The sequence below is a fragment of the Saccoglossus kowalevskii genome, chromosome 6 (assembly GCF_978046115.1).
Source record: "Saccoglossus kowalevskii chromosome 6, keSacKowa6.1, whole genome shotgun sequence".
Taxonomy (NCBI): Eukaryota; Metazoa; Hemichordata; class Enteropneusta; family Harrimaniidae; genus Saccoglossus; species Saccoglossus kowalevskii.
The window spans coordinates 40,135,865-40,162,792 of NC_140646.1; the positions used below are offsets into that span (position 1 = coordinate 40,135,865).

Genomic DNA, 26,928 nt, shown 5'->3' on the forward strand with positions numbered 1-26,928 from the left:
CTTTACGATAAGAGGTTCACACAGTAATGTCACTCATTGACGATATACACAATATACTAGTATATATATGAGGAATACACGGTACTGTCACTTGTTGACGACGTACACGGCGCGAGGCATTCACGGTAACGTCACTCGTTGACGATAGACGCACTAAAACTAAGAGGTATTCACGGTAATGTTACTCATCGATAATCTTCGTGATTAAGAGGTACTCACGGCAATGTCATTCATAGATGATTTCTGGGCGAATGCGAACTTCTCATGTAAACAATGCCAGTCCAGCAAAACTGCCACTTCCGGGTTCGCAGACAAGTAGTCTCACGGAAAATCGTTCGATCCAATTCGGAGTGATGCCGTCTCACAGTTCAAGTACCCACAACTTCAATTCAGCAACTTTCCAGTGATGAAAGTGCTCTTTTCAGTCAGCGACTTTCCGTTTCACCTCCCGTGTCCCCTCGTCAGTGAATCCTCCTGTCCTGCCTGGTTTTCCTTTTTTTACCTCTGTCAATCCGCGAGCGCGCGACCCGTTATCTCAAATTGACTAATAACGTGAATGAATCACGTGATAATAAGCAGAATAAACAGATTAATTAGAACAAATAATAGGTCACTCACAAATGTAACAAATAAACACTGGGCATGGCACAATACAATCAGAACTATTTTCTAAGCCGCATCACATGCGCTCCTTGATTGCTAAGTGTAGAACTATTTCAGCATGATAACGCAACAACTTGTACATGTATGTACCATAATAACTCTATTAGACTGATCATTCATAAAACAACTTATCCACTATGTTTCGCTAGCATAGAAATTACACATGGTTACATATATGTATCTAGAGTGGGCATAGATAATTACATTGGGGGTGTTAATGTTAGGACGTATGCTAGAGGAATAAGCAAGTCTTTCCTGGGTTGGTGTTTGTTAGTTGTGATTCTACTGTATTCTACACTTTGTTGGTAATGTATCTGTTCATTTCTAGTGCAGCACTTTTGTCAATATTTGATTAGCTGTCATATAATATGAGTGTTACACAATTTTTTGCCAAATGTGTATTTAAAACTATTGAAAGATTGCAATATAATCAATATACCACAAATCAGGGTTGTAAACTTGTTTCCAATAAATATATCCATATACCTATCTTTAATAAATATATCTAGTGGAAATCTGCCTAGATCCATATCTAGTATAGACATTTGATAGATATACTGATGATGTATTTTATTGTGTATATTGAGAGCAAAACTGGAATCAACAAAATCGATGCCGTGCCAGGAAGGTACTTCCCCAGACAACTTAAATTTAGAGTCTCGATCAGACTATGACGGCAATGTGTCAACAGCCCGCGTCAGCAGTAAAACTCATTTCAGTGACATAAATTCAAATTACAAATAATTTCCAGAAAAAACAGACTAAAACGACACTAAAAGATAAACAAACAGTATTTCAATACCTGCGGTTTCCATCTCGTAAGTGGACTGGTTCGCTTGGGGATCTGCTCACTTGGGGATCTGAACCCGGAAGAATATATTTTAACGCATGCGCATCATCACCGTGACGTCGTATGTTTACGTCCTCCATTTTTGGTTTGTTGGTTCCGTGGTACAGGAGTATTTCCTGTTGAATTTCGTCATTTGTCGCTGAATTCACGAATTCCACTCGGCTTCAAAGTACCAGTTAGAGTCTTTACAGAATGAGTATCTTTGGCAAGATGTTCGGGAAGCCTAAGGCCGATGGAAAAGCGCCATCAGCCCAAGAAGCCATTCACAAACTTCGAGAGACAGAAGAGATGTTAGGAAAGAAACAAGAACATTTAGAGAAGAAAATCGATCAAGAACTTCGAATCGCTAAAACGAACGGCACTAAAAACAAACGAGGTATGAGTAATATAATTCTATGCGTTTACCGGGATGTATAAATAGGACAACTGTATTGAGTATTTACAGCCTATTTTTGACCTGACACAACTAGCGCCACGCCTGTGAGGTGTGATTCTAAGTGTCTGCTAGCTTCAGCCGAGTGTGATTCTACGTGCATTTCACGTTTCGCTTGTGAGATATTCTACGTCGATAATAATTTTAAATATTTCATATTTATTTCCCATGTATGTTTCTTGTGTCTATGTGTATCGAATTTAAACCTGACCATCGATTACCCTGCATTCTGAATGATGAGTCATTTAATTTTCGATTTCACTCACATGACTCTGACAGATACTAAATTCAGAACAACTGAACAGCTGAAAAATAAATTTTGCCTCTCGTGTCACCTAGCCAATAGTAGATTTTCTTGTCACAAAACACTTTTCATCTCTCTCCAGTGACAACTCACTTACCTCCTTCCACAGTGATTACATACTTTCAACCCCACCCCCAGTTACATATTCTCAAAAAACTATTTAACTCTATTATCAAACCCACAGCTTTATATGGGGCTGATGTGTGGGGAGGGGTTATGCTGAACATCTACAAGGGGTCTGGTAAAAATCAATGTACAGTCGACAATTGCAATTTTGAAACAAAACTTTTCTCAGATAAATTAATTCCAGAAAAACTTCACATTAAATTCTGTAAAAGAGTTCTGGGTGTGCACAGGAAAGCACTTATATTGGATATTTGTGTTTCAGTTATGAAATATTATCAAAGACTAGTATGTAAAAAACACAACAATTCTATCATTGATGCAGTCTACTGTAAAATGACTAATTTTCACTGGGTTTAAATTTCACAGATTTAACATTTCAGGCATAGTCAGTGGGTTTTAAATTCACGGTTTTACCATTTAGATAATGTGTTCTATGCCAAATTTTACATATTCCCTGGGTTTTAATTTAGCGCATTTTCCAGTCAGCGAAATAAGCGAAATTAAAACCCAGTGAATAATTAACCCTTTTACAGTATGAAGAATCCAAAACTTTTGTGCATGATCCATGGCTTAACCTTATACAAAAATTACTAGTCATAACAGATCTAGCTAATTCAGACCCACATGAGAAAATATTTTGTGATATTTTTAAAGAGAAGCTCAAATCTTTGAAAAAATAAAAATCATAGAATAACCTGTACTAAATTTAGAACTTCGACACATTCTCTTCCCTTTGAATCCGGTAGGCATAAAGGCATTTTGAAGGAAAACAGGCTATGTAATCTTCATGAATGCAATGAAGTAGGTGATGAGAAACATTACATTTTATATTGTAATTACTGTCAAATCAAATGCCCCAAAGCTGGAAGATTTTAGCATGGATGAATTATTTCCTATTATTGTTTCAAGTAATGATTTTTTTCATTCTTAGCATTTTTGCAAAATTTATTTTCTATATTCTTGATATGTTTTAGTACTGTAAGTTTTAGTTGTTCTGAATGTTTTGTTTTGTTATTGTTATTTTTGGACTTTATTCAAGATTTCATTGGTACAGTACGTTCCAAATAAAAAATTCTATCTATCTAATTCTACCTTATTTATCAAAATGAATTAAAATATCAGGGGTTAATTAAACTGCGTGAAATGATTTCCGGTCTCGACAAATTACGAATCAACCATCATACAAGATCAATAATAATTTACAAATTTACACAGTAAAAATTATAAAAATTCATAGCTGTTTATTGCCATCTTCGTCAAGCTCAAAACCCTCAAAGTCCAAGTCTGTGTCACTGTAGCCGTCGAACAAAATTCCTACAACTTCTTCCTGAAGTTAGTAGATATCGTCCCACACAATTTGAACTTAGCACTTTTAATCCAAGGATTTTGCAGTCTGTCAGCTTGGCACTTTTAATTCATGTCTAATCACAATAAAGAGACAAGAAAAATGGGGTCGCTCTGCTGCGATGGCACACGATGATTTTGTTTACAGTCTGGCAATCATCTTTGACCTTTATGCATCTGCTTTACTGGCTAAGAATGACATCACTACTAGTATTTCATCATAAAGCTCAAATAAATCGTGACATTGCTTTCTTATCAGACTCAACGCTTATCAATTACTGTGAAAGTTACCATTCAGCAAGTTCAGGTGGTTGGAATGTCTCACTATATGGATATCGCGGTGGACTTGAAATAGGAAGTTTTTTTTTTTATCCAACGACAGAAGAATAGTTTTCATGACAGAAATGCAATAGTGGTGATGAATGAAAGATGCTAAAAAAGTTGGCAGTCACGGCGTGACATTGCAAAATTGCTGGCCCCAGTTATGGATTCACAAGCTGCTACCAAATATTTTATAAAGCCAAAATGACGTGATTTCAACCGCTTCTGGTCAACTCGACCCCAAGTCAACTCAACCCCAGTCAACTCGACCCCAAGTCAACTCGACCCCCGTAAGTGTAGATATTGTTCAGATGGTGTTGGTGACACACTGCGTTGTCGATTTCACCGACTTTCGTGTGCTATCCTCATGTGCGTTATGGTTAATGGCTAGTACGCTGTCGATTTCACTAACTTACGCTATACCTATGTAGGTGGCCCCAATGTACACTACAGCGAGCGAACAAACAACATGGCGCCCGTCCTAGCACCTTCACAATCGTGCACGTGATGATCGTGCAACGGAAGTTGGGCGGGGATCAATCTGATTAAAATCTGATGTAGTGTACGGGCTTTAATTATTTTGGCTATAAACTTATTTTAATTTTATTTTTTATTACTTTTGTATTTTATTATTTTACTTTGATTTTGATTTTGTAATTATTTTTAATTCCGCCCTACATACATCTGACCCGATGCCTATGTAACAAGATTTCAATGAGACCCACTATCGACGATTTTAGTCAACGAATCACAGACCTCCTTCTAAAGCTCACATAGTGACGTCACCGGGCAGAGTCAGATGGCAAACACACTCAAATAAAATGGCGATTATACCGACGTTTGCGACCGAGAAAAACACTGTTTTTCGGTAAGTTTATCACTGTCAAATACAACGAAAGTCATTTTTTTCTGTTTATATTGTGGCTCGAATGGTTCGAGTTTAGATCGTTATTTTGCGTAGTTATTCTGGGAGTGACGATTTTGTTTCCACCGGTTCGACCGAACACCGGTATCTTTTTCCAGTCGCTTGCCCTGGAGACGGGTGATGTTTTGTTGACGATCAGGCCAAAATTGTCTACGCTACTGAAGCCATAGCTGTAAATATATTCATCAAAATGTATCAACATTTTGTACATTATACAACAACTCTTTATTAAAGTAATTCAGCTGATTGGCTCAAATTTTCTTAGTCAATGCCGTGGGCCGGTGACCGTTATACAATTTAAAATCAGTTTGCATTGTTTACTATAGCTGTTTACAGTGTTCTAATCATTACGATTTACTTATTTTTTTGCTTCCATTCTAGATAATTATGCTCAGTGTTTGATGTAAAATTGAAGAGATGACTGAATAAACGAACCTCGGCTGGCGAAGATGTATCAGGAAGTGTACCATTTGTTGGAAGTGAAAAAAATATTCAATGTAATGACAAAAATTGTAAAATGCTGTGGAATTTCTTTTGTAAATAAAAATATACTGGCAATTTTCTATTAATGGTTTATTCAAGTGGGCAAAATAAAATGTACAGAAAGATTGCCTGTAGAGTATCGCAACACTGAAAAGTAAGCAACCGACAGCCTGTATGAAAGGGGGGCTGTGATTGGCTGTAATTTACTTATGCGAGATTTGAACGGGACTTACATAGGCGTTGAATCAGATGTATGTAGGGCGGAATTAAAAAAAAATCACCAAATCAAAATCAAAATCAAAGTAAAATAATAAAATAAAAAGGCATTAATAACAAAAGTAATAAAAATTAAATTAAAATAAGTTTATAGCCAAAATAATTAAAGCCTGTACACTACATCAGATTTTAATCAGATTGGGCGGGGATCGGCCATTTATCCACAGGGGTGTTCTTCTACGGCATATCTTGTTTCGAAAGTTGTGTTTGAGTAAAATATAAAATAAGTGTCCCACCAAAACTCTTGAAGGTTTCCCAGAATAGACATGAAGCAGATCTATTGTCAATGGAGCTTTATTCAGTGATGAAACAATGTACATACACTGCGAGACGAACATTGTCAAAAAAAATTCACAAGAAATTGCTACAAGTTCACAAGTTTTCAACAACAAAAAACGAAATTGTCAAAAATTTGAATTGTCCCAGAATTTGCTACAAGTTCACAAGTTTTCAAAAAAAACGAAATTGTCAAAAATTTTAATTATCACAGAATTTGCTACAAGTTCACAAGTTTAAAAAAAAAAATGAAATTGTGAAAAATTATTTTAAAAAAAAGTTCAAATTTAAATTGTCCCAGAATTTGCTACACAAGTTTAAAAAAAAAAACGAAATTGTTCACATGTTTTCAAAAAAAAAAGTTCACGATTTAAATTGTCCCAGAAATTACTACACAAGTTTTTAAAAAAAACGAAATTGTCAAAAATTGTTCACAAGTTTTCATTGTGTTTATGATTTAGTGTGGTCCACTCAGTTTGCTACAAGATCTCAATAGATTCATTGTATCTATTTCACAATTGTTATACTTTTCCCATAGATCGAATAAGCGGGCATTAAGGCTTCTGTATATTTTCCTCTGGTAACGTCTGAGTTTACCATCCCTCACCAGCTTCACATTTATGCTGGTTAGCAGAGCTTCTTCATGGAGGAGTGGAATAATGACATATAATTGGAGACCACTAAGCCCGGCTTTACCATTTAATCTTCGATGCCAGCCTTCTACGTCGTTATTTGTGATGGCTTCCAGATAGTGCTATCGATCCATGTTTTTCTAATATACTCCACCAGTCTATCTAGATTTGTTGTGGCTGCATCCTTTAGTGCTTTAGTGCAGGAATGCGTTCGTGTGGAAGATAAGGGAGTGCCATCAACTGTTTGATAATCTTACCACTGTCACTTCGCTTGTTTTTGTACTCAGCTGTCAAACCATATTGCTGAATTTTCTGTACAATGCCTGTGACCAATGAAAACAACAACCTTGAATTTCTACTTCTGGAAATACTGATCTGATAGCACCCCATAAACTGGCTTCAAAATCTAATACAAAGTTTTCAACTTTGAGACTTGGTGCTGCTCTCTTCACTGCTTTCACAGGATCTTCTTATAATCTTTTTTCTCCCTCCGTGACATAAGTGCAAATAATAAAGGAACCTGTTTTAGATTGCCTTCACCACCCTTCACAAATGCATGAATAGAAAGTAACTGGTAGACCGGTTCGTGGACTATTTTGAAAGTACCATCCTTATACCATGACTTCGCACGACTCAGTACTTCAAGTTGATCCGGGGTGTAGAAAAGTAGATGACGTGCGCCCTCAACTACGATGTCTTTCTGCAGGAAGTTGGACGGAATAAAGTCGTGGGCAATATCGAAATCAATGTCTCTGGGTTCTTCTGGACGCATGTGTTGTCTCTTACAGTTTGCAACTCTGACTAGATTAGCTTTGTCAGGTATACATGCTGATGACTGTGACTGATTGTCTGCTGTTTTTCTAGAAAATACCTGCTCGTATAGTGTACTGGCAGATTTAAATAAATCGTCTGTTGCCTTCTTCTTCACTTCAACTTCTGTTTTCAGTCGCTCTGAGATACCAGGCTGACCAGGGTGGTTGTGTCCATGCATGCCGGGGACAAAATTATCTCCCGTCTGCAACACCGTGCTTCGACAATTGACGGTCTTGTCTGTTCAGGCACTGCATCTCCAATTTTTTTTCTGAGATCTCTTGTCACTTTTAAGTTGATACCGGTAACCCATGCTATCAGCTAATATTGCGTTGCCACGCTGGGATGCACCAGGTATCAACTCATAAGTCGTAGCTGAGGCTTCGGGCTGATCACCATCTATATCATCACCACATAAAGTGTCTTCGTGAGTCTGGCATGGAATTTCATATGAAATTTCCACGTCCATTTCGACTGAATCAGCCAGTGGGGTCGAATCTGGAATGACAGGGTCTATTTCGGCGGCGTTGACTCTTCGGTTGACCACTTCTGCTATTACACACTGAGTACATTTCCAGCTAAAATCGGTCCTCATTTTACAGCATCATTATAAAATGCTGCTGTTATTCCACTACCACATTTTCTGTGTTGCCAAAATCCACATCCGTCACACTCCATGGCGTGACGTCACTTCAAGCTTACACTTGATGCATGGGTTTTCGACAACGACCACACAGCGACTTCTCTGGTTTCTGGTATTCATAACGTCGGGTAGATATTGCTATAACGGAGGATACTTGTGCACTTGATGATAAATCAATCAGAGTGGTTATATGTCCCTATAAATGATCTGTACTTATACCATTTAAATCACGCTCATTGGATAATCTCACATATTAAGGTACTTAACACTTTCTCATGTATAGAACAATGAAAGTATGTACTAATTGTACACACGTTATTTTACGTCTATTGTTAGAGCAGAATGAGACTTAATCCATTCGATTAACAGCGACAACACCTGTTGATGTTGAGGTATATGACACGAGCTGCCGTTTTTCACAGCTTGTTCAAATACTACAGCGTATGGTCCCAACAATGATATTCTTTCATCTCAGAATTATATTTGCTGTCCGAACTTTGGCTACACGCTTTACGCAAAAGTGGCCATGTGAATCAAGTGTTAACTAAAAGTTCACGGTAAAAAAGTGTTCGACATTTTAAATTTTAATATATAAGCGTGCCAGTGTGCCGCTGGCCTTACGACATGATATGCCAAACGAGTTTTGTACTACGGCTCATAGTGTATTTGGTAAACTTTACATTTGTAAAAACGATTCGGAAAATAGGTCATAATGTCTTAAGTAGATTTGTAATATAAGTGCCGAAACTCTGGACATAAACGGCCAGTATTTACATTTAAATAAGACTAACATTTAAAGTATTACTATTGTTATTGTATGTAAAGATGAAATCACACTTGATACTGTAAAATACATATTTCAGATCAAAAGTTATTCAAGCTCAAAGGTAAATAAGCGCTCATGTTTTCAAGTTACGAAGGTGTTGCAGTAACACTCCTTTCAAAGGTGTTGCGGTAACACCCCTTTCAAAGGTGTGGCGGCAACACTCCTTTCAAAGGTGTTGCGGTAACACCCCTTTCAAAGGTGTTGCGGTAACACTCCTTTCAAAGGTGTTGCGGTAACACTCTCTTGAAACATGTGTATTACATCACATTAACGTATAGTAGTGACATCATATTGAGTTTTTCTATCGTTCTGTAAACAATGGGACATACAACACTTCGAATCCCTTTTTCTATGATATTTTATTGACTACAACAATACAGATTCAATCGTACAACATACATAATACGAATATGTTTATTTAATATGAATGAACCTTACGTATGAGATGCTGTTCATTGCTCCCACACAACATAAAAAAAGAACGTCGAATGGCCTGGAAACTAGAAAATACAATGCAGTGTTATTCTAAAATCAATGAACAAAATGTTATACTCTAGTTTGATACACCCAAATCCCAATGTTACGAACAACAGTCGTAACGGCTACACCCCTTTGATGAATGGAACATCGAAGATGGTGGCGACGTAAGACGAAACGGTTGGGATCTAGCGGGGTCGTTCCATATACATTGTATCTTTCATAATCACTAACATAGTGAAACTATATAGTGTACGTAAGTTAGTGAAATCAACAACATACTAGCTGTTAGCCATAGCGCACACAAGAATATCTTAAGTAGGTGAAATCGACAGCGCAGTGTGTCACCAACACCGCCAATATACCTACACTAATACAGGGTCGAGTTGACTTTGGGTTGAGTTGACTTGGGGTTGAGTTGACTTGGGGTTGAGTTGACTTGGGGTTGAGTTGACTTGGAGGTCGAGTTGACTTGGAGGTCGAGTTTACTGGGGTCGAGTTGACTTGGGGTTGAGTTGACCTGCTACCATTTCAACCACTCTCCCAGGTAAGGGTTGCTACAATATTGCAACATTGGTTTCATTGTCAACGACGCTAAATCCGAATGAGTGCGATATTTGCTTAGCGGCTTTCCTTATACGATTTGCTTGAATCGTTTCTAAGGAAGCACAAACCAAGCGGCCGACCCTTTTTAAGGCCACGACATATTTCAAAAAGAGAACTACCGTTTCTGCTTTAATATATATTTTTATAGACTTGCTGACTTTATGATTCTGAAAAAAATCAGCCGGGAACGCACTGCCTTGAAGGAAGAAAGCTGTCACAGCTGTTTCGCGTTCATCCTTTGTTTTACGCAATTAACAATTATATTTAAAGAATTTTTATAAGCATCACGACAGACTTCAAGAAAGTCAACTGTTAATACAACCACAGTCAACGAATAGAAAATACCCCGGTAGTTTGTTATTTTTTGTGTAGAAAAAAAAAACCTGGGCGTGTGCCCGGATATGACCTCAACTTCTTTATTGTGTCAAAAGTGGGGGGTGGGCGTTTGCCCAGGCATGGGCTCTTACCCGGATCAGTACGGTATCTTCTCATCTTCGTATGACACAGTAACATCACTCCCCCTACATCTACCATGCTTTCTTCTGCTGCCTTTGGTTATTTTTTTAAATCATTAGGGAATAAAAAAGGAAATGTTACTGATGCATACTTAGGTGAACTCTAATGCAATTAGAGATAATCAGTAGTATGTTATATATATATTATGTATGTGTGCATTTCCCCAAATAAGCATTGGGCGCCTCCCTAGTTGCACCATCATTCTGTGCCATATTCTGCGCCATCGAGAAAATTCATACTGTGCCCCATTCAAAATATGGTTACGACAATGATTTTCAAACCTGTTTATCAACGCAACCAAAATACTGTAACAGTTATAACATTTGTAGGGACATCGAAAAGTACAAATCAGTTTCTTCTCTTCATTCGTATACAAATTATTTTTGTTTTCCAGGCACAATCTAGGTCAATTGTTATGAAGTTTAAACAATGTTTCCATTTTTGATCTATTAATTTTACAATTCTTTTTTATCCAAATTGCCCACTAGTTGGGCTGTCATTCTGCGCTGTCGAAAAGAAATGTAATGTTGTTTTATACGATGCAATCTACCCCGGTAAGTCTACTGTTACGTAGTTGAAACAATGTTTTACGTAGCTATCACCGAGAAAACTCAAACAAATTTTCAACTAACATACCGGAAGTTGTCGTGTCGCCATATTGAATTTTTCCGACAGCTCTTATACAACATTTAAACTTCGCAGTTAATTGCGTTCGCCATGCTAGGCAATCCAAAACAGTACTTAATGTAATAAAGTATGTTCAAGATCTGTTCTTTCTCATAGCATACAATGTAAGTACGGGTTTTACCCTCGCTTACTAAAATTAAAATATGATTGGGCTCGCAGTCACTGTAGCTGTAGTCACTGCGGTAAGTAGTCTCTCACCTCTTGGTTATAATTGTCGTCCAAATAATTCACGTCCCAATATTTGGTTCCCTGGCGCCTCTAATAAATAAGCTATATTACCGCTGGGCTGAATCAATGATATATCACCCTCAAAATGAATGATTGGGTGAAAATTCTTTTCTTTTTTTTTTTGATCCCGACATTTTTTGCTCGAAAAGCCATTCACGCAAAATTTTGATTACCCGGGCGCCTCCAATAATATAATCTATCGAAGCGGTCTGCTGTTTCATTCATATCGCCAAATAAATATGGAAGAATGGGCGAACATTCGAAACATTTGTCATGATATTGCATTACTTGCACTACATTGTGTTTTTGTCGTGCCATACATTGCGTTTTACATTGAGTCCCTCAATTTTGTTTATAAAGACTGCAGTCGCACAGAGATAATCAGAACATTGAAAACTTCGTCGTGAAATTCACGTGCAGTAAGTTACGTTTTCGGATTCACTCAATTTGTTTTGACCTTTGTCATCTATTCCCACATCAGAGTGAATTACAGCGTTAATATTTGTTCTCCGGGAATCTTCGCTGGTATTTTCGCTCGGAAACACAATGGCCATAAGACTTAATTTCCAAATCCAAGAACGCAGGTGTTTGGATCGAACGATTTCTTTTGTTTCAAGTTCGTTGTTTGCCTAGAAACATGGCAACGTTGTTATTTTGGTGAATATATAGAACATGTCCTATTTAATTCTAGGATTTTGATATGCCAATCAAACAAAGCCGTACTGGAAAATTTCCAGTATAAAAAGTCCTCTCCTCTCCGAAATTTGACAATGGCACTAGCCCAAAATGGACTTTCTTTTCAACGCGTCTTTAATGTAATCACAGTGTTGAGGGACTGTGATGTAATCTATAATGTTGATGTTGCTGTTCGTAAAAATACACTCTCAAACTTGACAACATTCAGTCTCGGACAACTAACCAAATGAATGGAAATATCAGTTAAATGAAGAATGATGATTCGATTGATGGCCTGATGGCCGGAATAGCTGTATTGTTCATTTCTGTGCTCGATTTCTATGTGTAAAATATCGCTTTTATGGACAGCAACAGCTGACAGACTATTTTGATTCTGTAAGCTTTCTTGACACGGGCAACTGACTTTTATCTCTTTGTTTCTATTCTGACATTGATAAGTATTAAGTAAGTAAACAATCTGGCGAATAGTCTATTAAGACTATTGAGAAATAAAAACGAAATTGTATCAGGGGCACCAAATCCGAAATAAGATCTCAGACAACCAATCTAAAGGTCAAAGCTCTCTGAAAGTCAACAATGCATGTTCATACTGTCAGTGACAGATGATCATTTACCTATAAAATTCTTTATTGCATTCATGATACTTGTCTCTTTAGTTTCATTGATAAGTCCAGTGGGAAATATGTGTGAATCAAAATATTGTGGATATCGGGAATAAAAAAAAGCAAGCGTTTTTTGTTTGTGGTAGAATGATGTTGCCAAAATTTCCACCAGCTCTGCTTTGGTAGGACCTGAAGCTTGTGAACTTCTTTCTGACCTTTGACCTATTTAGGTTAATTTCTAGGACTTGTGATAGGTGGCAGCATTAGTAAACTAATTATCTGTTAATTGTCTTACTTTTATCTTTTAATTCTATTTTTCAGTTGCTTTGGCTGCGTTAAAAAGAAAGAAAAGGCTTGAAAAACAGTTACAGCAAATAGATGGGACATTATCAACTATAGAATTCCAAAGAGAAGCTCTTGAAAATGCTAATACAAATACAGAAGTTCTCAAGAATATGGGATATGCAGCCAAAGCCATGAAAAGTGCACACCAACACATGTGAGTACATGTATACTAACACTAATTTTTATTGTTTGTAGAGAAATTCTCATGTTGAATTCTTAGTTTACTATGAACATGTATTCTGCCAGGCTACACATAATGCCTAAATGTCAGTATTTTTAGTCCCCGTTCGCACGCAGTCCGAAAACGGGGACTTATGTTTTGACCTTCGTGTGTCCGTGCGTGTGTGCGTGCGTGCCTGCGTCTGTGCGTGCGTCCGGACCTGTATCTTAGAAATGCCTGGACCAATCACAATCAAACTTCACACATACATCATACATGATATTATACATATGCACGTCAATTTGTTTCACGATCTGATTCAAGATGGCCGAATGGCGGCCATTTTTGTGCTAAAAGTCATCAAAATCAAGCATTGCTCGGCTGTTTACAGATGGATTTTGTTCAAACTTGGTATATACATTAGACATTATAGGACCTTGATGCACATCATTTTGTTTTTCGATCTGATTCAAGATGGCCGAATGGCGGCCATTTTTGTGCTAAAAATCATCAAAATCAAGCATTTCTTGGCTGTTTACAGATGGATTTTGTTCAAACTTGGTATATACATTAGACATTATGGGACCTTGATGCAAATAATTTTGTTTTTCAGATAAGATTCAAAATGGCCGACTGGCGGCCATTTTGTATTAATGAATGTGCCATATCTTTGACTTGCTTTCACTGATTATGTTCAAATTTTAAATATTCATTATACATCATGTCATAGATAGACAGTTATATTGGTTTTACGATCCTATTCAAAATGGCCAAATGGTGGCCTTTTTTGTGCTAAACAATCATCAAATATCAAGCATTTCTGGCATTTATGGATGGATTTCGTTCAAACTTGGTACATATATTAGACATTACAGGTTCCTGATGCACATTATTTATTTTTCAGATCGGATTCAAAATGGCTGTCTAGAATGGGCTTCTAGACCCATATCTCAGACTTGTTTTGACTGATAATATTTTCAAATTTTAAATATTCATTATACATCATGTCATAGATAAACAGATATATTGATTTGACTATCCTATTCAAAATGGACGAATGGTGGTCATTTTGTGCTAAAAAATCATCAAATAACAAGCATTGATTGGTGGATTGTGTTCAAACTTGGTACATACATTAGACATTACGGGTTCCTGATGCTCGTCTTTTTAGTCCCCGTTCGGACGCAGTCCGAAAACGGGGACTTATGTTTTGCCCTGTGTGCGTCCGTGCGTCCGTGCGTCCGTGATCACCTGTATCTCGAACATGCATGGACCGATTAAGTTCAAACTTCACTCATACATCACACATTATATGGGACATATGCACATGCATTTTTTTCATGATCCGATTAACGATAGCCGAATAGCGGCCATTTTAAGGCCGAAAATGCATCAAAATCGCACATTTTCACCATTCCGGACCCGGATCTCAGTTATGCATGGACGGATTTTGTTCAAATTTGGTACATACATTAAACATAATAGGACCTTGATGCACGTCTTTTTTTTTTTGGATCGGGTTCGAAATGGCCGACTGGCGGCCATTTTGTTTTAAAGAATTCAGTTCTGGATCCGTATCTGAGACATGCTTGGATTGATCGAGTTCAAACTTCACACACACAAGGTACATCATGTCACAAATATGTATGTGCATTTGTTTCATGATCTCATTAACGATAGCCAAATGGCGGCCGCTTTAAGGCCGAAAATGCATTGAAATCGCACATTTTCACCATTCCGGACCCGGATCTCAGTTATGCATGGACGGATTTCATTCAAATTTGGTACATACATTAAACATAATAGGACCTTGATGCACGTCATTTTTTTTTCCGGATCAAGTTCGAAATAGCCGACTGGCGGCCATTTTGTTTTAAAGAATTCAGTTCTGGATCCGTATCCGAGACATGTCTGGATTGATCAAGTTCAAACTTCACACACACAAGGTACATCATGTCACAAATATGTATGTGCATTTGTTTCATGATCTCATTAACGATAGCCAAATGGGGGCCGCTTTAAGGCCGAAAATGCATTGAAATCGCACATTTTCACCATTCCGGACCCGTATCTCAGTTATGCATCGATGGATTTTGTTCAAATTTGGTACATACATTAAACATAATAGGACCTTGATGCACGTCTTTTTTTTTCCGGATCAAGTTTGAAATGGCCGACTGGCGGCCATTTTGTTAAAGAATTCAGTTCTGGATTCGTATCCAAGACATGTCTGGATTGATCAAGTTCAAACTTCACACACACATGGTACATCATGTCACAAATAGATATGTGCATTTGTTTCATGATCTGCTTAACAATAGCGGAATGATGGCCATTTTAAGGCCGAAAATGCATCAAAATCACGTATTTTCACAATTCCAGAACCGGATCTCAGTCATGCATGGATGGATTTTGTTCAGATTTAGCACAATGTGTTGTACATATGCAGGTGCATTTCGGTCATGATCTGCTTTGAATGTATATGTCACTCAAATATGAACGGAACGGGGACGTGTCATTGACAATGACTTGTTATTTTTCAGATTGGATTCAAAATGGCTGACTGGCGGCCATTTTGTTTTAATGATTGGGCTTCTAGAGCCATATCTCTTAAATGCTTTGACTGATTATATTCAAATTTTTAGCTTCGCTGTCGACTTTGTCGAGCGGAGCTTATCATATGAGTGATTGTCCGTCGGCGTCCGTTGTCGTTGTCCGTGTCAATGTTTTACTTTTTCGACTTCTTCTTGAAAACTACAAGCCTGAATGCTTTGATACTTGGTGTGGTGTGTACCTGGGGTAGACCTCTCTTAGATTTGTTCATTTTATGATGATATCTTCAATTCTCTAATTTTGCTGAATATTTTTGTAATTTTTGGTAAAAAGTGATATTATCGACTTCTTGTTAAAAACTGCAAGTCCAATTGCTTTGATATTACATATATAGATACTACATGTAGACCTTTCTCAGATTTGTTCATTTCCTGATGATATCTTCAATTCTCTAATTTTGGTGAATATTTTTGTCATTTTTGGTAGAAAGTGATATTTTCGACTTCTTGTTAAAAACTGTAAGTCCGATTGCTTTGATACTATACATATTGTTCATTTTCTAATGATGTCTTCAGTTCTTTAATTGAAATGTGCATTGTTAACAGCGGAGCTATCTCAGCCGATAGGCTGCTTGTTAACTTTCTTCATATTTTTGATGTCCTTCCAGTTGGGAGGTATGCATCTGTGATTCTGTGGCCATCTGGGCCTTGTTATGCATCTGTGGTTCTGTGGTCATCCTGGTCTTGGCATGCATTTGTGGTTCTGTGGCCATCTGGGCCTTGTTATGCATCTGTGGTTCTGTGGTCATATTGGTCTTGGCATGCATTTGTGGTTCTGTGGCTATCTGGGCCTTGTTATGCATTTGTGGTTCTGTGGCCATCTGGGCCTTGTTATGCATCTGTGGTTCTGTGGTCATATTGGTCTTGGCATGCATTTGTGGTTCTGTGGTCATATTGGTCTTGGCATGCATTTGTGGTTCTGTGGCTATCTGGGCCTTGTTATGCATCTGTGGTTCTGTGGCCATCCTTGCCTTGTTATGCATCTGTGGTTCTGTGGTCATCTTGGTCTTGGCATGCATTTGTGGTTCTGTGGCCATCTGGGCCTTGTTATGCATCTGTGGTTCTGTGGTCATATTGGTCTTGGCATGCATTTGTGGTTCTGTGGCTATCTGGGCCTTGTTATGCATCTGTGGTTCTGTGGTCATATTGGTCTTGGCATGCATTTGTGGTTCTGTGGCCATCTGGGCCTTGTTATGCATCTGTGGTTCTGTGGTCATATTGGTCTTGGCATGCATTTGTGGTTCTGTGGCCATCTGGGCCTTATTATGCATCTGTGGTTCTGTGGTCATCCTGGTCTTGGCATGCATTTGTGGTTCTGTGGCCATCTGGGCCTTGTTATGCATCTGTGGTTCTGTGGTCATCCTGGTCTTGGCATGCAATTGTGGTTCTGTGGTCATATTGGTCTTGGCATGCATTTGTGGTTCTGTGGCCATCTGGGCCTTGTTATGCATCTGTGGTTCTGTGGTCATCTTGGTCTTAGCATTCATTTGTGGTTGTGTGGCCATCTGGGCCTTGTTATGCATCTGTGGATCTGTGGTCATCCTGGTCTTGGCATGCAATTGTGGTTCTGTGGTCATATTGGTCTTGGCATGCAATTGTGGTTCTGTGGTCATCTTGGTCTTGGCATGCATTTGTGTTCTGTGGCCATCCTTGTCTTGGCATGCATTTGTTTGTGGTTCTGTGGCCATCTGGGCCTTGTTATGCATCTGTGGTTCTGTGGTCATCCTGGTCTTGGCATGCAATTGTGGTTCTGTGGTCATATTGGTCTTGGCATGCAATTGTGGTTCTGTGGTCATATTGGTCTTGGCATGCAATTGTGGTTCTGTGGTCATCTTGGTCTTGGCATGCAATTGTGGTTCTGTGGTCATCCTGGTCTTGGCATGCAATTGTGGTTCTGTGATCATCTTGGTCTTGGCATGCAATTGTGGTTCTGTGGCCATCCTGGTCCTGGCATGCAATTGTGGTTCTGTGATCATCTTGGTCTTGGCATGTATTTGTGGTTCTGTGGCCATCCTGGTCCTGGCATGCATTTGTGGTTCTGTGGTCATATTGGTCTTGGCATGCAATTGTGGTTCTGTGGTCATCTTGGTCTTGGCATGCAATTGTGGTTCCGTGGTCATCCTGGTCTTGGAATGCAATTGTGGTTCTGTGGTCATCCTGGTCTTGGCATGCAATTGTGGTTCTGTGATCATCTTGGTCTTGGCATGCAATTGTGGTTCTGTGGCCATCCTGGTCCTGGCATGCAATTGTGGTTCTGTGATCATCTTGGTCTTGGCATGCATTTGTGGTTCTGTGGCCATCCTGGTCCTGGCATGCATTTGTGGTTCTGTGGTCATATTGGTCTTGGCATGCAATTGTGGTTCTGTGGTCATCTTGGTCTTGGCATGCATTTGTGGTTCTGTGGCCATCTGGGCCTTGTTATGCATCTGTGGTTCTGTGGTCATCCTGGTCTTGGCATGCAATTATGGTTCTGTGGTCATATTGGTCTTGGCATGCATTTGTGGTTCTGTGGCCATCTGGGCCTTGTTATGCATCTGTGGTTCTGTGGTCATCTTGGTCTTGGCATTCATTTGTGGTTGTGTGGCCATCTGGGCCTTGTTATGCATCTGTGGATCTGTGGTCATCCTGGTCTTGGCATGCAATTGTGGTTCTGTGGTCATCTTGGTCTTGGCATGCATTTGTGTTCTGTGGCCATCCTTGTCTTGGCATGCATTTGTGGTTCTGTGGCCATCTGGGCCTTGTTATGCATCTGTGGTTCTGTGGTCATCCTGGTCTTGGCATGCAATTGTGGTTCTGTGGTCATATTGGTCTTGGCATGCAATTGTGGTTCTGTTGTCATCCTGGTCTTGGCATGTAATTGTGGTTCTGTGGTCATCTTGGTCTTGGCATGCATCTGTGGTTCTGTGGTCATCCTGGTCTTGGCATGCAATTGTGGTTCTGTGGTCATATTGGTCTTGGCATGCAATTGTGGTTCTGTGGTCATCTTGGTCTTGGCATGCAATTGTGGTTCTGTGGTCATCCTGGTCTTGGCATGCAATTGTGGTTCTGTGATCATCTTGGTCTTGGCATGCAATTGTGGTTCTGTGGCCATCCTGGTCCTGGCATGCAATTGTGGTTCTGTGATCATCTTGGTCTTGGCATGTATTTGTGGTTCTGTGGCCATCCTGGTCCTGGCATGCATTTGTGGTTCTGTGGTCATATTGGTCTTGGCATGCAATTGTGGTTCTGTGGTCATCTTGGTCTTGGCATGCAATTGTGGTTCCGTGGTCATCCTGGTCTTGGAATGCAATTGTGGTTCTGTGGTCATCCTGGTCTTGGCATGCAATTGTGGTTCTGTGATCATCTTGGTCTTGGCATGCAATTGTGGTTCTGTGGCCATCCTGGTCCTGGCATGCAATTGTGGTTCTGTGATCATCTTGGTCTTGGCATGCATTTGTGGTTCTGTGGCCATCCTGGTCCTGGCATGCATTTGTGGTTCTGTGGTCATATTGGTCTTGGCATGCAATTGTGGTTCTGTGGTCATCTTGGTTTTGGCATGCATTTGTGGTTCTGTGGCCATCCTGGTCTTGGCATGCCATTGGTGGTTCTGTAGCCATCCTGGTCTTGGTATGCATTTGTGGTTCTGTGGCCATCCTGGTCTTGGCATGCCATTGGTGGTTCTGTAGCCATCCTGGTCTTGGTATGCATTTGTGGTTCTGTGGTCATCCTGGTCTCAGCATTAAAAAGGTGAGGTAGGATTCATTGCAACTAAACTAATTGCATTTGTGGTTCTGTGGTCATATTGGTCTTGGAATGCAATTGTAGTTCTGTGGTCATCTTGGTCTTGGCATGCAATTGTGGTTCCGTGGTCATCCTGGTCTTGGAATGCAATTGTGGTTCTGTGGTCATCTTGGTCTTGGCATGCAATTGTGGTTCTGTGGTCATCTTGGTCTTGGCATGCATCTGTGGTTCTGTGGTCATCCTGGTCTTGGCATGCAATTGTGGTTCTGTGGTCATATTGGTCTTGGCATGCAATTGTGGTTCTGTGGTCATCTTGGTCTTGGCATGCAATTGTGGTTCTGTGGTCATCCTGGTCTTGGCATGCAATTGTGGTTCTGTGATCATCTTGGTCTTGGCATGCATTTGTGGTTCTGTGGCCATCCTGGTCCTGGCATGCATTTGTGGTTCTGTGGTCATATTGGTCTTGGCATGTATTTGTGGTTCTGTGGTCATCTTGGTCTTGGCATGCATTTGTGGTTCTGTGGCCATCTGGGCCTTGTTATGCATCTGTGGTTCTGTGGTCATCCTGGTCTTGGCATGCAATTGTGGTTCCGTGGTCATCCTGGTCTTGGAATGCAATTGTGGTTCTGTGGTCATCCTGGTCTTGGCATGCAATTGTGGTTCTGTGATCATCTTGGTCTTGGCATGCAATTGTGGTTCTGTGGCCATCCTGGTCCTGGCATGCAATTGTGGTTCTGTGATCATCTTGGTCTTGGCATGCATTTGTGGTTCTGTGGCCATCCTGGTCCTGGCATGCATTTGTGGTTCTGTGGTCATATTGGTCTTGGCATGCAATTGTGGTTCTGTGGTCATCTTGGTCTTGGCATGCAGTTGTGGTTCTGTGGCCATCCTGGTCTTGGCATGCCATTGGTGGTTCTGTAGCCATCCTGGTCTTGGTATGCATTTGTGGTTCTGTGGCCATCCTGGTCTTGGCATGCCATTTGTGGTTCTGTAGCCATCCTGGTCTTGGTATGCATTTGTGGTTCTGTGGTCATCCTGGTCTCAGCATTAAAAAGGTGAGGTAGGATTCATTGCAACTAAACTAATTGCATTTGTGGTTCTGTGGTCATATTGGTCTTGGAATGCAATTGTAGTTCTGTGGTCATCTTGGTCTTGGCATGCAATTGTGGTTCCGTGGTCATCCTGGTCTTGGAATGCAATTGTGGTTCTGTGGTCATCTTGGTCTTGGCATGCAATTGTGGTTCTGTGGTCATCTTGGTCTTGGCATGCATTTGTGGTTCTGTGGTCATCTTGGTCTTGGCATGCATTTGTGGTTCTGTGGCCATCCTTGTCTTGGCATGCATTTGTGTTCTGTGGTCAACCTGGTCTTGGCATGTCATTGGTGGTTCTGTAGCCATCCTGGTCTTGGTATGCATTTGTGGTTCTGTGGTCATCCTGGTCTCAGCATTAAAAAGGTGAGGTAGGATTCATTGCAACTAAACTAATTGCATTTGTGGTTCTGTGGTCATATTGGTCTTGGAATGCAATTGTGGTTCTGTGGTCATCTTAGTCTTGGCATGCAATTGTGGTTCCGTGGTCATCCTGGTCTTGGAATGTAATTGTGGTCATCTTGGTCTTGGCATGCATCTGTGGTTCTGTGGTCATCCTGGTCTTGGCATGCAATTGTGGTTCTGTGGTCATATTGGTCTTGGCATGCAATTGTGGTTCTGTGGTCATCTTGGTCTTGGCATGCAATTGTGGTTCTGTGGTCATCCTGGTCTTGGCATGCAATTGTGGTTCTGTGATCATCTTGGTCTTGGCATGCAATTGTGGTTCTGTGGCCATCCTGGTCCTGGATTCATTGCAACTAAAACATTTGGAAACAACAGTTGCAATGACCATGACACTTTACTTGTATTACTCAGATAATTCTAATGGCAATTATTTTAATATGCAAACATCAGGCTGGAAAGTTTCATATTACAAGGATTTGATTGGTAGATAAGGGATCATCATAAAACAGTTAAGATAACAAGGATTATCATAGTAAGCCAAATTAAATCTTTCTGCCTTATCTACATAGTTAATACAGTGTCTGTCATACTGAATATTTCCACCCCCTAACCATATTTAAATCCCCTGCCCACAGAGCTAAAGATTTAATCACTATGAAGGTCTGGTGACATTTGATACATGTACCATTCCATAACACACATACATTCCATGTACAGCTATCTGTGCATATACTGACATTTAATTGAAATACAGTGTTATTTATAAATGCTATATATTTATTTTTGTAGGGATGTTGATGATGTTCATGACCTAATGGATGATATTCAGGAACAACAAGAATTAGCAGATGAAATCTCAACTGCAATCTCACAACCAACAGGATTTGGTCAAGATATTGATGATGTATGTACTATCACATTAATTAATTAACTCATCTCCCAAGCTTACTTTCAGCTGACTTTGCTTTTTCTTAAAAACTTACATTGTCCTCAATAATTTTAACTTATTCAGTGTAGCATTTTACTATGTCCCCAATATGAGACATAATAAGGCAGATTACTCCGCCCAATTTAGCCAGCTGTGCTAGCTTTAGGTTAGCTTAAAGCTGGATGAATGTTAAGTTACACTCGACCCATACTGTATTTTTCTCTATTCATGTCCATAGATTGGATACAGCTTCTCTATTGTGAGGTTGTGAGATTGAATCACAATGTATTAATATTGCCTCAATAATGCTAAGAGGCTTTCCATGCAATATTCTGTTATTCAATGTCAGCAAATATTTTATGCCTTGATCAATGTAGTACAGATTTAACTCTGAAAATACAACACTTGTATGGTCTGCTAGTTTCATCACATTCATCGTAGATTTATAGATTTATTGCTGCTTCACTCTGATATTACTTCACTGTCACAGGATGACTTATTGGCTGAATTGGAAGAACTTGAACAAGAGGAGTTAGATGAAAAATTATTGGATGTTGGTCCGTCACCTGTGGATAACCTTCCAAGTGTTCCATCAGAAGCATTACCGAAAGCCAAAGGTAAATACAGCCAAAGTGTCATTTCAATTTCTTCAGCCACAGTGGCATTGCCATTCTGGGCCTACTGTATAGTACAATGTCATCTGTCTCCATTGGCATGATGCAGTACTATATTTATCTGTAAGTTCTCCCTTGGCGTCAACACGGACAGGCTCCTGTGGTAGTACAATCTTCGTCATGAAAAATAATGCACCCGGTCCATTTAAAAAAAATGTGTTGAAAGATTTCTAGTAGCTCGCTGTTTTCAAAAAAAGATTTAAATTATTATCCTTTTAATTCGCGTTCAAAACATTGCATGGAAATCATTATTGTAATGCGAATGATGTATGTGTCAATTTACATCTCCAGTCATCCCTACTGAAGATCACAACACTTTACACCAGCAACGATTTCAATAAAACGTACACTTCAATATACAACTACATAAACATAACTACAAAGACGTCAACAATTAAAATTAGAAAACATTGCTCCGACAGCTGTTATAACTATGTTGTTTAAAGGTTGAAAGTTCATCGCTACCATATATGGATGTTATGAGTGACCCAATGCATGAAATTACATCTTTGATAAGGTAGCTGCTTGACCCTGTGTCAGTACAAGCTCACCAGTTCAACAAAGCTCTCAATTTTGAATTTCTGAACGTCCAAATTAATCTACCAATGAACTTGCATTATTTTTCGGCACTCTGCACTGTGTGTAAAATTCTCACTAAAACTTCTTGTGCTATATTTTATTATGGCAATTGTTATGTCTGCCTGTATCTATTTTTATTTGAAAAAAATTAATCACTATTATTAGAAACAAAGCAATATTTTTACAGTATTTATTTTTACTGCATGGGCAATAATTTGTGGCAGGCGATCTTTCAGATAAATACGGTAGTTACTAGAGTCATCTGTGTATAATGCTGATGGTCAGTATAATACTTTGCAACATCAGATGTTGTACCAGACCGTCCGTTTTTGCCAGGGTCGGATGGTTCTTAATATTGCATTTCCAGGTGAATACTGATTTCCATCTGTCACCGCTCACTAATTTGAAAAATGTTGACAAAGTGATTCTGTGATTGGTTCAGGCACTTTGATTACTGGTATATCCAATGAGCACACTGTAGATATGTTTTAAATTTGATGTTTGATGATAAGTAAAGGTCGTTAATTTAAATCCATGTTAACATTTAAAATTACAATATGTCTCATTGTCTTACTGGAAAATATATCAGAATAGTGAATTTAAATACCATTTCTCAAGGGCAGGCATCCGGGCATTTTTTACTGCCTTGCAACCATCACAGTGAAAACAAAGGCCGAAAACTTGCAGAAAACAGTACTTTGGAATGGTTGTTGAGACTCCCCTGAACAGTGTAACAAGATCACCAAGCATGTCAAACATATATAAATTTGGTTGTTCAGGATTATTTCGAAGTTGATTTCTTGAATTTAGCTATTTTCATTGGCTCTTCGACCGGCGTTCCATAGCAGCTCAAGCAGAGCCCTTAGAAATACATGGTAAAGTGGTGCGCGTCTTAGTAACGTGGAACGTCTTGTGACGTAGCTCCGCCGGAGGATACTTATTTAATACTTTTACAATGTATTTATAATCTGCATCCTAATTTGTTATAGAACATAATACATTTTTGTCACATTGTTCTTTTCAGTTAAACCTGTGGAGGAAGATGAAGATATGAAAGAGTTGGCAGCCTGGGCGAATTAACCCTGGTCACAATAACACTGAACAATGTAACCATTTGCATTGTTATACCAGACACAGTAACATAGTAGCCTCCATATTTACCAAATGCTCTGATGTCGCAAAATTGTTACCCAATGCCTTTTTGATTTAATCCCTTGTAAATGATACCTTTCAGTTGTATAAATACTGCTACCAGGTAATATATATGAAGTACATGTATACTACTGTATTTATAGGATTCCTGGTGATTTTTTGATTTGCTTTATACTGTGGCATCAATAATGATATTAGAATATGTAAAGTTTATATTGCAAATAAATCTATTGTATTGGTAAAGGGGCAACTCTAAGCTGCAAAGCTATATATACCAACATAATGCTTGACTTATATTTTGAAAACACATAAGCGGTCTTACTCGTTTCCATTTTGGGGACTTGAAGATAAAATAACGGCATTGTTCATCATTGTTGTTATTAAATACAGATGCATATGTAATTAATATTAACTGTTAATATTATATAAAAATAATGTATGTGCAACTTTGCTACAGCAGATTGCATTGTGAACAAATACTTTAGGAATTTTGGATTCATTGTTAAATTAATTTGGCAAATGATTGAAATGATTATTAAAATGTTCTCTGATTTTGTGCTCTTCTTGATCCTTACATTTGTCTCCTGAAATTCCAGCATTTTGCAATACCACTATTTAGTGAAACAAGAATATGGTTACTTCTTGGAAACTGGCAGTCATATATTTGTATATATATATCTCTCTCTCTCACTCACTGACTGTGTGTGTGTGTGTTTGTGTCACTATTTGAGAATGATCAACCTTACTAATTACAAAAAATATTTACAAATTGAAAAAAATTGTTTAATTAAATTTATTTTAATTTCCATAATTTAATTCCTGGTTCATCCAGAAATGTTTTCTTGTTTTCTTACTTGAAGGAATAACCACATTAAACAGTGCTATTCCGCTATACCTAAGTATATAGGTAAGTTTTGTGGTATATGTCAAATGAGCTTCAAATATGGTGAAAGACAATTTATAGAGATGCAAAAAATATTGCCAGTCTTTGGTGAATGTTTACTCTCATTAGATATATTTCGTTTCATTCATTCAAAAACAAAACCAGGTGTAGTGCTGGTGATTTCCTGAGTTACCTAAGAATTATTTAGTATGGTGTCATTAGAGCCATAATTAAAACCATGGCACAATAAAATATGACAAATAAAATTTTGGAAATTATTCATTTCTTTGAAGAACACAAGATAAAAACATGTAAAGAAAATGTTTATTCTTGGAACAATTTATGAATAGGTAGCTATGTAGAACACAAAGCATTGTGGGTAATTACAGTTGAAATTTTTTTAAATAAGCCGAATTTATCAAGTTGATTAACACATTTGGGAGGCCAATCTGTTCGTTAAACCATATCCTGCCACTTATCCTGTACTTTTAACTTTGATCTGATCAGATAATTTCTTCTCTTGATCTTGATTATGATTTGTATAATCATAATATCTATCTTGATGTTAAACTATCACTACGTCAGTGTATTGTGGTATTTCCATGGTGCATATACATGTATGGCTCCTTATTTTACATTGAGATTTGAATGTAATTAGTCAAAAAAACAAAGTGGAGTATTTTTGAGCATTATTATAATAATTTGATCATAAAAAAAAGTATTTTGGCCGCTAGCAGTATTTGTCTTTGAAATGATACAAAATGCAAGTGTTCCCTCGATTCACAATTTGAAGTGACTTCATACTACATTTTCATGTATTCTTCCTTTGAATACTACTACACTTGCTGCCAAAGCATTATTTATGATAAATCACATGACATTTTTTCTGTCAAAAAACACAATTATTCAAACATGCTATCAATTACTTTATTTCACACACAACACATCTTTTATATTTTGAGCATCAAAGCCAACTTTTGACACATTAACAGAATAAAACCTTTTGAATATGATCTTTAACCAATAGGAAATTGTGTCGATTTAGTCTATTTAGTATAGTCAAAATTTTTACGAATAAACATTTCTTCTAGGTTGAACTTTCTGTTTTTTATGTAATCATAATATTATAATGTGTGTAATTAAACCAGGAAATGCTTTATATAAACTATTAAAATACATTCATTAAGTTCTGAATTTTTAGTTGATACATAAAGATGTATTTGTCTTTATCATTACTAACTAGCAAATGATTTCATATTATCTTATGTCCTATGGGAATCATTATTGTTCTATAGGAATTAATTAATCTGTTATGGGAATTATATTAATGTCCTATTGAAATCGTATTAAGGCCTAAAATGGTCAGCACCCTCCCCCCAAATAAAGTGTGGTACCAATTTGTTTTCACTTGTTTTGCCACTACACAGCGTCCAAATTCATTAAACCTGCAAAAATGTATGCACCATCAAATATTGATATCCTATGGGAATCACATTGATGACCTCATGGGAACCATTAATGACCTATGGAAATCCTATTAACTTACCAAAAAGGGAAGAAAGATAAAAAATGTTACGTGATTCATATATTCTCTAAGCATGCTACTATAACAATCTATACATCACTTGAAAGCTTAGATATAGGAGAATGCATATGCC

General features: G+C 38.3%; 2 protein-coding genes and 1 long non-coding RNA gene across 3 annotated transcripts in view; 2 read left to right on the forward strand and 1 right to left on the reverse strand.

Moving 5' to 3' along the window:
* Positions 1–1,584, reverse strand: part of LOC144349706 (mixed lineage kinase domain-like protein) — a 33,559-nt gene extending 31,975 nt beyond the window's left edge. Inside the window, exon 1 of the mRNA XM_085500539.1 lies at positions 1,466–1,584. Within this exon, the coding sequence (XP_085356665.1) occupies positions 1,466–1,478 (13 nt within the window). The 5' untranslated portion in view covers positions 1,479–1,584. The remainder of the gene's footprint in view (positions 1–1,465) is intronic.
* A 64-nt stretch (positions 1,585–1,648) lies between these two features.
* Positions 1,649–26,483, forward strand: LOC100370923 (charged multivesicular body protein 4c-like). The gene is made up of 5 exons (XM_085500540.1): positions 1,649–1,889; positions 13,046–13,223; positions 21,844–21,958; positions 22,473–22,599; positions 24,260–26,483. Exons 1-5 carry the CDS (start codon positions 1,706–1,708, stop codon positions 24,313–24,315), a joined length of 660 nt encoding a protein of 219 aa, XP_085356666.1. The 5' UTR covers positions 1,649–1,705; the 3' UTR covers positions 24,316–26,483.
* Positions 4,024–6,255, forward strand: LOC144350127 (uncharacterized). The gene is made up of 2 exons (XR_013420174.2): positions 4,024–4,909; positions 5,348–6,255. It is a non-coding gene; the product is annotated as an uncharacterized LOC144350127 (long non-coding RNA).
* Positions 26,484–26,928: the final 445 nt, after the last annotated feature.

Excerpts from the sequence above, each read along its gene's own strand:
- LOC100370923 (XM_085500540.1), top strand. The coding sequence starts at position 1,706 with ATGAGTATCTTTGGCAAGATGTTCGGGAAGCCTAAGGCCGATGGAAAA. Across the intron at positions 21,959-22,472 it reads TTGGTCAAGATATTGATGAT|GATGACTTATTGGCTGAATT; the intron begins GTATGTACTATC and ends TCACTGTCACAG. Across the intron at positions 22,600-24,259 it reads AGCATTACCGAAAGCCAAAG|TTAAACCTGTGGAGGAAGAT; the intron begins GTAAATACAGCC and ends TGTTCTTTTCAG.